This window comes from Mus caroli, unplaced genomic scaffold, assembly GCF_978045245.1.
Source record: "Mus caroli unplaced genomic scaffold, Mus_caroli_1 scaffold_8, whole genome shotgun sequence".
Lineage (NCBI taxonomy): Eukaryota > Metazoa > Chordata > Mammalia > Rodentia > Muridae > Mus > Mus caroli.
The window spans coordinates 95,595,930-95,607,256 of NW_028227263.1; the positions used below are offsets into that span (position 1 = coordinate 95,595,930).

At 42.7% G+C, this 11,327-nt stretch overlaps 1 protein-coding gene across 1 annotated transcript in view; it reads right to left on the reverse strand.

Annotated features, from left to right (window-relative positions):
- The window catches only part of Ano5 (anoctamin 5), a 93,975-nt gene extending 83,696 nt beyond the window's left edge, over positions 1-10,279 (reverse strand). The window contains exons 1-2 of the mRNA XM_021168193.3: positions 9,313-10,279; positions 1,459-1,502 (exon numbers count right to left, since the gene is read on the reverse strand). Coding sequence (XP_021023852.3) covers positions 1,459-1,502; positions 9,313-10,279 — 1,011 coding nt within the window. The remainder of the gene's footprint in view (positions 1-1,458; positions 1,503-9,312) is intronic.
- Positions 10,280-11,327: the final 1,048 nt, after the last annotated feature.

Below are 11,327 nucleotides of genomic sequence, written 5' to 3' on the forward strand. Positions count from 1 at the left end.
AGGATTGCCCTAATTCATCCATAGCCAAAAAAAAAAAAAAAAAAAAGAAAGAAAAGAAAAGAAAATACTGTCCCTGAAAGGACATGCAATGTGGGATAGTTGACAGCTTAGCTCTGCCAATACAGAATAAGCTAGTCCTTTATAATTCCTGCTACACTTAAGGTCTGTCAGATGGTTCTGGGGCAGAATGCTGAACACAGATGCTCCAATGTTTTGAGGAATAGGAGCTGTCCAGATAGTCAGCTGTCTTTGCAAATTGTTTATGTTTTGGAAACTATGGTTTTGTGCTTCTTATATATTCAGGTCGTATTTAATTCATTCTCGATTCTTGATGGGGTTAAAGGCTAGTTATAATATCATAATCAACCTTAAGTTGTTTAGCATTGAGGAAGATGATGTAGATTTGAAAGGATGGTTTTCTCATGGTAATGCAAGTTAAAATCAAAACATAATTCAGGTATAAAATGGTAAACTGATCAAGTTATTATAGGGTTAGAATAATCTACCTAAATTGACAAAATAGATAGACTGGAAATTATTAATGTATATAATACCTTATAGTTTAATAACTGTTATAACTATGTTAGTTGTATATCTGAGAGAAAAGGCCCTTTTAATGAACAAAAGGGGGGAAATGTTGTGAATTTGGTCTAATGCTTGCATTATGTTATTTGGGTTCCCAAAATTGCATGGGAATCCACATGTAATATGCGAAGGTTCCCTGCCCCTAGTTGGTTCTGATTGGTAAATAAAGTTGCTGGTGGCCAATGACTGGACAGGAAGACAGAGGCAGGATTTTACTATTTGCAGGCAAAGGGACCAAAAGAGAAGAAGGATATGAATCACCATTCTGGGAAAGGAATAAGATCCAGGCTTGAGAGCTACAGAAGAGAGAGAGCATGCTAATCATGTAAGAGCCAGAGAAGAATGGCCCCAGGGCATACACCCCCCAATGGGGTCTAGTGTAGCAAAGATGGAATACAAATTTTAGTAAGTAATTACTCAGGAATATGAGTATTGGGTGTGTGTGTGTGTTAGCAATGTGGAAGTTTGGGAATGGCCCAGTTATTGAGCTGTTTAAGTCCTATTAAAATAGAACGTTCTTCTCTCTCTCTCTCTCTCTCTCTCTCTCTCTCTCTCTCTTTGTGTGTGTGTGTGTTTCATTTGGGAACTCAGAACACTGGGGCAGGTAGCAAGGAACACGTGCCACTGTCACCAGGGCAATTTGAGTAGCATTAATCGCCACTGCAATAGACACTTCATGTTATATGCAATAGTAAGTGAGACATGGAATTTGACTCACATTACAAGATGAGCAAGTCATAGAACAGAGAGAACAGTGCATTATAGGAGTGGATATGTAGAGTCTGAGGCAGCTACAGGTCTGAGGGGCTAAACTTGACTTAATATTTGTACTTTATGTATATTGTGAAGCTAATACACAGACATTCGACTTACCTCACTCTGTTGGAATGCATAGTCTATTTCTCTGGCTGTTAAGCCTAGAAGAAATAAGAAAAGAAATCTATCATGCTGACTAGTCATGTTCAAAAGTCTACACAAGGAAGAAACAGAAATTAAGCAACCCAACAAAATTCAAAGAAAAAAAGTACCAGGAGCTAGTCTGTTCAAATCAGCCTTTAAAGGCTGTTCTGTTTCTCTCTAAAAAATTGACGATTATAAAAAAAATTAATAATCTCAATCACTAGGAAACAAATGTAGCTATGATCATTGTACTCATCAAGCCAGTCAAATCCTCCAAAAGATCATCTTGTGGGAACCATGGACATTCACTTAGTTGTTCTCTTTGTGTGTGAGATCATATTATTTTCTTTATTTTCCAGAGTGCTATCACTTTTAAAGCAGACAAAGTCACTCTCAAAGCACTTTGATATCTTTATGATGGTCAAGTGTTTAGTCATGTGTACACACATTCACAGCAAGTTGCAGCCACTGAAGACTGTCACATGTGGAATTGATTCTTAATCTCTAAGGACTTCAACTTGAAAATACACTGAGAAATATCTCTCAAGTCAATAGCTTCCTATACAACAATATTTTTTTGGACAAATAGCCGAATAGGAATGATATAAAATGTTGTTTCTATTTACAGACCATCTCCAACAAACATAACTCCAGGAAGGGTTAGCACATACACCAGTAATATAGAAAATATAAAACTACCACAATTTAAGAACCAATACAACCCACAAAACCCCCACAGTTGATAGTGACTTAGGAAGCTCCAACCTCTTTACTGGTTGTGCGATTCACTGATATTTATGCTTAAATGGTTGAGAACAATAGCATTAAGCATTATGAGAGAAAGAGGCAGTCCACATCCGCATAGCTCTTTTAACAGGATGTGATGGCAGTCATTCTTTGTTGTTAGCCATAGTTGTTCATTTCTTTTTTTTTTTTTTTTTGGTTTTTCGAGACAGGGTTTCTCTGTGTAGCCCTGGCTGTCCTGGCACTCACTTTGTAGACCAGGCTGGCCTCGAACTCAGAAATCCGCCTGCCTCTGCCTCCCGAGTGCTGGGATTAAAGGCGTGCGCCACCACGCCCGGCTGTTGTTCATTTCTTATGTTGACTATTTTAGAAATTAAACGTAAGTATAGGTATGATATAAAAAGATAACTAGGTTTACTCTTGACTGCACTTTCAGGCTCCCACTTGTCCCTCCGAGTGCATTCTTTACAAGTAAGTGGTGGTTATGTGTACACAGGGAGGTCAGGCATTGTGGCAAACAAACACATCATCTATAGCTTCCCTTGCATGAACACAAAGCCTTCAGCTAATGTGTCAGAGCCTTCTCCTTATGAATAAACATTTCAGGGGACCAATCACTGTGTGAAGAGTAGGTGGAACTTTTGGGTCAGGGAGAGAAAGAGGGGAGGCAGGAGAGAGATATGGCTTTTTAGACAGGGATAGCTCGGTGGACAGTATGTAGCTAACAAGTGGCCAATGGTTTAGATGGGGAATCTGCCAGGATTCGGCACCAGAGGATTTATATTTCATATGGCTTACAAGATTAGGATGCTAGTTGTTGCACCTAGTGGCTGAGTTACCTGTTGATTCTGAACTAAGTTTGTGTGGTGTTTGCCTTCATGCAGCAACTCGACTGCGTTCTAGAGAGAAAGGTAAGGTAGCAAAGCATGGTTTTTGCAAGAAGTGCAACCTAAAAGGCCATGTCAAATGGGAATTTGGAAGCGTGGGGCTGGCATGGTAGTGACCTGCCAGTGGGAACTTAGTGAGCTGGCTGGAGAGATTTCAGAACTCCAGGTCAGAGAGTCTCCACAAGATGAGAACAGGTCAGTGTCTTACACATGATAGATAGTATTTTTGTTGTTGTTGTTGGTTTTTGTTTTGTTTTGTTTTGTTTTTTACATTCCCTGCTACAAGCTGACACATCAATAGTACTGTGCCATCTCCATCTCCTAAAGTGTGGGAGTGTTAAACGAGCTGATGTGTATGCATAGCATGCAGGAGATCCTTGTTGATGTTGTTGCTATTACTAGGATATATTATATTCCTAATTCACTTTTTCTCCAAATTTCTATAAATCTTTGGGTTAAATTTCAATGTCAGAATGAAGTTTTGATAATTGTTTTCATGTTCATATCTTGGTGTTGTAGTAGGTGATCTTAAAAACACTTAACTTTTACAGTTACAAGCACATCATGAAAATTAACCAACGATGACTGTGCCATTTAGATTTCCTGAGTGTGGACTTTTTTGTGCAAAAGAGGAGAACAGAAATCAAAAGGCATATAACATACATATTCATACTGCAAGGGTTTTCCCAGTAAATACTGCCTCAATATGTAGCTCAAAATTCAACAATGTCACCCAAGCAGTTCTCATTTGATGTGTGAGTGAAATGGAGTCTGATTATTCTAACCTGACATTGTGTTATGTTTTGAGTGTTTCTTTCAGAGTTTCATATGCTGGGTGTCTGGCTCCTAGTGTGGTGATTTGAGAGGGAAAGGTAAGAACCCAGTCACACTTAACTGGGCCATTTCAGGCATCATATCTGTAAGTTGTTTTAATTCTAAATATTTATATTTAATTCTAAAATAGATATTTTAAATCTAGAGGGGCCTCAGTCACCCTTAGCAGAACCAGCTGTCAGAGAAAGGGAACCTCATGCCCCCAAGTCTTCCTGGCTTTGTGTCTTACCATAAAATGTTCTGTCACATATATTTCTGTAATGATACCCGTCACCAACACATGTAACATAGCCACAAAGCTCCCAAGCTGCACATATGTCAGTCTTCAGCTCCAAACCCATGAGCTAAATACTACTCCACTCCTCGTACAATGCCAGTATCAGACATTTCATTAAAGCAACACAAAATCAATTAACAAACTTTAAGACAAAGAGGTCAGACTCAAGACTGTCAGTGATATGTATTTATCTCTCAAGTCACTGTACCAGGGAATACCAACTCAGGAAGGTTTTTTTTTTCTGAAGACAAAAATGGTCATAAATACAACAATAAACAATGCAATATACCAATGGCCCTCTATCACACAGTTGTCAAAAAACACATTCTTAAACAAGATCCACAGAGCATTTTGGGGTTCCATTTTTAAGGAGAGAAAGGTGAGTACTCTAAAGAGGAAACTTTCCTTCACCAGCTTTTTTTTTTTTCTTTTTGCTTTTAACACAAAACTAGGCAAAATAAACACATTCAAACGCTAATCTGAACTTAACACAATGGATTTGAAGGTTCTGACAATAGATACTAGAAGTTGCCTAGCCTCCCACTAGCTCTGCTATTCCCCTGTCACACTTTTACCTTTAATTTTCAGTCTTTCGTTCCCTGGGGTGAACTGTCACCTCTTGCTCAGCCTAGCTGATCCTGTACACTGAGACAGTTCAGTTCTCTATTCTAGCCTTGCCCCAGACTGCTATGCATACTCCCATGAGGTGTGCTTCGAAGGCCGAGAGGTCTGGGAGCACTCATGAGTAAAGAGTTTCACAGAAACTCACGTCCTGGAACTTTGGCATTCTCAAAATACGTATACTCATATCCTATCCCTGTGTTAGTCTGGTGAATGGATCCACGTGATCTCTTTTAGTATTGTCTTATTATAAGTGCCTTTTAAGATTGAATTCTGACATAGCTAAGCCTTCAGCAGTGTTCCAATGTCCTAGAAAATGCTTGAAGCCAAGGAGCTTAGAAGAGACAGTGAAACTAATTAAGCATTACAAAGAACAGAGCTAGAATAGCTCAGGGCTAGTCTGCGGGAGTGTTTACTTGAGGCAGTAGCCAGTCTCACCCATACACAATGGCCTAGCTAATAGGTGGGTTTACCATGTAAAAGTTAGGGAATCCCACTGAGACAGGGATCTTCACCACAGCCAGGTACAGCAAGCTACATTGCATATTAGAAGCAAGTTGGTGAATTCTTCTGACAAATGGAGATTCTCCACAGATACTTAAAAGTTACACTCATACAAGAATTTATCAGGGCCTAGGAAATAGGGGGGTTGTGGTATTGAACTATTCATGAGAAGGTCTGCTAGAGCAGAACCCCCTGGTGCTAGCTTTCACAAGGCTCAAAGGAGTAGCACTAACTGTGACTAGGGTGTGAAATCCTTACCTGTCACTAAGCTGACCCTAGGCAGGACTGCTTTATCTTTACTGTAAGCATCTACCTGGTTCCTGTAAGTCCCTTTGAAGTCATTCCTTTGTTTTGTGTCAGGTAACTTCAATGTACTTTGCCTGCTGTGACTTCCTACTCCCTTTATTTTCTGTATTATATAAGACTGGTGTTCACTTTGTGACAATACATTCAGATTCTACACAATCTCCTGTGTGCATCTGTCTGTCATTTGCTGACTCCTTGCCTATCTGCACCCGGAGACCCGTCCTATGCAGACAAGGGACCCAAGAGGGTCTGCAGCACCAGACTACCTACCTCATGAGTACTTGTCTCTGTGTTGAATCTTCTTGTGAATAGAAATATTGAGGAGGATAGGTTTGCTTATCTAACACACACAAACACCACACACACACACACACACACACACACACACACACACACACACGGCTCAATATCTATCTCACATACAAATAAATGATCACATCTCAAACTAACTTACATTCCAACCAAGAGCACTGGGGCTGGAATGAGCACTCACAGGTTCAGAGTTAACAGTGCTCTTCCTGGGGACCAGGGTTCCATTCCTAGCACCCACATCAGGCAGCTCATCATTGCGTCTTATTCTAGCTCCAAGGAATTCAAGGCCCTTTTCTGGCCTCTACAGGCACCTCCACACACATGGCAGGTACACAGACACATGACTAAAGATAAAAATAAGGATCTACAGTGATGGGTCAGCAGTTGGGAGCACACATTGCTCTTGTAGAGGATCAGACTCCATTCCCAGCACTCACGTGGACGTTCACCATCATCTTTAATGTGAATTCCAGAGGACACAATGCCATATTCTGGTTACTGAGGACTTCATGTATGCATGTGGTACGCAAACATGCAGGCAAAGCACTCATACACATAAAGTAAAATGAAGAAATAAAAAAAAAACAAACATTTAAAGATAAACAAAAATAAATCTTTTAAAAGATGAGAAAGAAAGAAAGAAAGAAAGAAAGAAAGAAAAAAGAAAAGAAAGAAAGAAAGAAAGACAGACAGACAGACAGACAGACAGAAAGAAAGAAAGAAAGAAAGAAAGAAAGAAAGAAAGAAAGAAAGAAAGAAAGGAAGACTAAAGAATCCCAAAACCCAAAACCAACCAAGGGGTTAGAGGAGGCCAAACTTGGATCCTCCACCACTGGAGACTTGCTGTAGATGAGAAACCAGAGATATGAAGGGTGGTACTAAACACCAAAGAGAATCATCATTTATATGCTACAAGGGAAAGCCAGCACAGACTGAGCTACCAGTTTTCATGGCAATCATCCTACCAAGAACATGCTCTCTTGCAAAACTAGGGCCCAAAATAGCCCCTGTGTTTGCCAAGAGGTCATCTCTCATTACACTCTTACCAGCATCACAAAATAAAACACAGACATGTGCCACTATAAATAATGTTTTGGTTAAGATCAGACCACAGAGAGGTTAATGCTACCATCGTTGTATTCTGTCCTCATGTACAGAAGGAAGCTCTACCACTCCAATTCTTGAAATCACTTATCAGATTTCATAGAGTGTATTCCTGTGGGGAACAACTAACTACTGCATAAGAACTCAAATATTCTCATGAGTAAGGGGCAGGTGGTTTGATTAGCTATAATGTTTAATATAACAGTAAAAGTATGACTTTACACTCAACTTTTAAACTTTCATTTCCATTGCCAAACTTTTAATCTACTTTCTCCCCAACCCTCCTGTCCCAGCTTGTCAACAGCAGTCACAGAATCATAAACAACAGTATCTTAGCTTGGATAAGAATGGCCCCTGAAGGTTCATATACTTGAATACTTGGTCAGAACTGGTTGGGAAGGATTAAGACATGTGGCCTTGTTGGAAGAAGTATGTCAATGGGCCTGAGCTCTGAGGTTTCAAAAGACCACACCATTTCTATTTAGTTCTCTCCTTCTTCCTCCCTCTCTCTCTGCCTTATGCCTGTGGATCGTAATGTAAGGTCTCAGGTCCTGCTCCAGTGTCATGTTTACTAATGTGTTTCCTGCTCTGAAGACTCTAAACTCCCAGAACTGTAAGCCCCAATAAACTTTTTTTTTTTTGTATAAATTATCTTGGTTGTGGTGTCTCTTTGTAACAATAGAAAAACGACTATCACAAATGGGCAGTCTGACCAATACAGCAAATCAGGGGGCATTCTGATTTTATACCTAGAAAAACAAAAGTTGTCCAGGGATCTCTGGTGCCAACTACCTGCTTTCTGGAGTGTCATGCTTTCAGGTCCAGAGATAGGGACAGGATGCAGACACCAGACTTCCCATCAATAAAAATTTCTCCCACCGACATCCAAATCAGAGGAATAGCAGTGATTACACGAGCAAACATACATCACAATGGCATTTGCCATGAAAAGAAATTAGTTTCAGGAATATTCTGCAGTTCCTGGGGAGACAGAAGCTACACATGTCCTCATGCCAAAGGGCTAGTAACCAAATAGCTTCTAGTAAGTAGGCCCACCTTGAGACTAAATTTCATTGAGATGCAAATGCCTAAAAACTGCAATATTTCATCGCCATGTGGATGCAATGAAATATTCTTTATTTCCCAGAAAATATCACATCATATGTATTTTTGTTTTATATTTTTCCTTCAAAGAAGAAATAGAAGCCACTGGTGGGATCAAAAACTGGGCAACCCTTAGAACACAGTGAGATCACTTTCCACTGTGATCACTTTCCAAAGTATTCAATGCAGAGTGGCTATGTGTTCCACAGACCTACTGTGATAGAAAAATGAAAACCAATGTTTAAACAATAACTTTCAAATGGATGCTTATTGCTATATAGTTCGTATTAGTATAAGGCAGGAAATCTGTTATGTGTTCAGGGTTTGGCAAATGGATGCGTGTGGATTCCTTCACAAGGGACTACTATATGTCAAATACAAGGAATGGTGCAGTACATGACTGAATTTTAGAACATGCCAATACAGAAGCCAGTTCCAACAGAGAACGAACTTTTTGGCTCTACTTCCTTGAGTATCTGAGCTAAGGAAATCTACAGAGGCAAGCAGTGCAGGTGCCTGTGCCTAGAAGTGGAGAATGGCTACATAGAGGATGAATCACCTACCCGAGGAAGATGACATAAAATGACCCTGTTGAGATGGTCACAAAACTTTGTAAATACATAGAACCCAATCATTTTGCACTTAGCTGCTGACTTTCATGGGATGCAAATATGTCTCAATAAAAAGCTGTTTTTAAAAGGGAAGACATGATGCATGTGCAGCATGATGGTGGTCCAATCCATGAATCCCAACACTTGGGAGGCAGAGGCTGACAGGAAGAACTCAGGGCCAGCCCCTAACTGGAGGATCGCCACCTGTGCAGGCTATCTTTGGAAAAAGCCAGATTTCAGGAGCAGAATTCCTGAGCCAGGGATCCACACCAGGCCAATTACTCGGGGTCTGAGACAGATGCCCGGATCCTAGGGAGTCACAGGTTGTAGGTCCCTGGAGCACAAATGCATCACGGGACATCGCGGGGCGCAGAATGTCTCCCATTACCTGCCTGGCAGGCATGGCGCAGCGCGGGGCTCACTACACTAAGAACGTTCCCGGGACAGAAACCTACAGCTGCCAACGTCCCCGCAGAAACCCCATGCGAAGAAGGTTCGCGCGCCCGCTCAGCGCCAGCCTTACCTTCCTGCTCCACCATCTCCAGCAGGTCGGGGTCACCTAGCTTTGCCAGCTCGTTGAAGGCATTGAAGGACCTCTGTGACAGGCGGCGAGATGACTTGGGGCGGAGGCTGAAGCGGATCGTCTGCCGCCTGCTTTTCAGCTCCGCCTCCGCAATCCAGCTGGAGCTCTCTTTCTTTAAGCTGTCCGATTGCGGCGACTCCAGAGGCACCTGGAGCCCCAGAGGCACTGGAGACACTGGGGACACCCCAGGAGTCTGAGAAGAGGGAGGAGCTAGAGACGAGCGAAATTCCTGAGACCCGGGAGACGCCATGGCCTGGCGAGTTGCCTTGGACGGGTGAGGAGCCAAGGACGAGACGCCCTGAGTCGAAGACTCCTGGCGGTACCGCTGACTGGATTTCCTCTCCACGTGGTACTTGCCCTGACTCTTGGAGCGGTCCAGCAGATTGGCAGTTAAGCTCTTGTGCTTCAGTACCCTTGAGCGATAGTGCTGCTCTGTCCCCTCTGTGTCGGGCTCTAAGTGATGCTCCTGGTCCTGGTTAAGCTGACCTGAATCCTTTCCTTGATCCTGCTGCCAGCCCAGGTGCTCCTCCAGGTTGTGTTGGCGAAGTTTCCGTTTCTTCTTGGGCCTTTCTGGCACTCTGCCCTTCTCACTGATCTCTCCGGACAGCCCAGATTCCTCCCCTGTTTCGGACTCCTGGACTTGCAGTGTTGTCTCCGTTTCTCTTCTCTCCCTCGGGTATTCCACCTGTTCCTCCTCAGAAACTTCCATAATGTCCACATACCTAGAGAGTCTAGGTCTCACCACCCTTCTTGCCCCTTCTGGGACACTTAATTGGTGCACATCCGGGGAGACTTCAGGCCCCTCTACCCTCCTTGGGGCCTCCTCAGCGGGCCTCACCACAGCTACATCTTCGGGGGGTTCCTGGGAGTCCCCAGGCTCCCTTCCTTCTTGACTCCACAGCTCCATACTTAACAGGCTTAGAGCTTCCCGTTTCAACCGGTCCACCCACTCAAGGCAGGTACTCACAGTATACCATCTCCAACCCTTTCCCTCACATCCCCTCTGGTAGGCAGCCTCAGCCTAGTAATAAGTCTGGTTGCCCAGGATTGTCTCGCCCTCCACTCAAAGTGAAGCTATCTAAGACAAAACCTTTTTCCCAGTTGGGGGTTATTTTCTGTCGGGTAAAAATAAAAATCCACTTCCCTTAAAGCATCTCTCTCCCTTTAAGGCCTGAGCGTGACGTGTGTCTTCTCCGGGGTTTCAGAAGACTCTTGGCTTGTCTTGAGGTTCTTTAATGGGCACTTCCTGGATGGAGAGTCAGGGGCATGTCTACCTCGGAGAGGTCAGACACCATGGCCAAAATTAAGAGTCAGTCTCCATTTCTTCAAAGTTGAAAGGTATGGGCTAGTTACATGTGTACTCATGATGCATGCGATAGTGGAAACGGAAGTATTCTATAATTGTGAATGAGTAAGAAAACATCTTTTACACTCGATGAGAATAGTACCTTCTAGGGTTTGCGGGGAGCCCTCCATGAGTGTGCTGGGAAGAATGCTAGAAATAGCCCACATCACCGTGAGCCTCACTTTGCCTCTTAACTAAACAAAGAACAGGAATCCCCAGCAGATTGCTCTGAATTGGGCCGGGCAACCCCACAGTAATTAGGAGATAAGAATTCCTGAAGGGGTAATTGTTGGGTGATAGACTGAAGATGGGGTGCTTGGACACCTGAGCCGAGCACTTAGGGAGTACAGGGGGTCATGACTCTCTGTTAAGGTGTTTTGAAAATTAAGGAACCAAAGAAAACTTGGCGCGTCTTGGTGGCATGGCTGCTGTGTGTGTCTCTGTTTCTCAAGGACTTTCTGAAACCAAGAATCACCTCTTAGAGATTCTAGCAGCCTGCGGTCACTGCTTTTCTACTCTGTCAGGATTTTTTTTTTCCCTAGTGAATTTCTTGCAACACCATGTGACCAAGTGATTCAAGACTGCAGAACAATTCTCTTGATGTATTTTG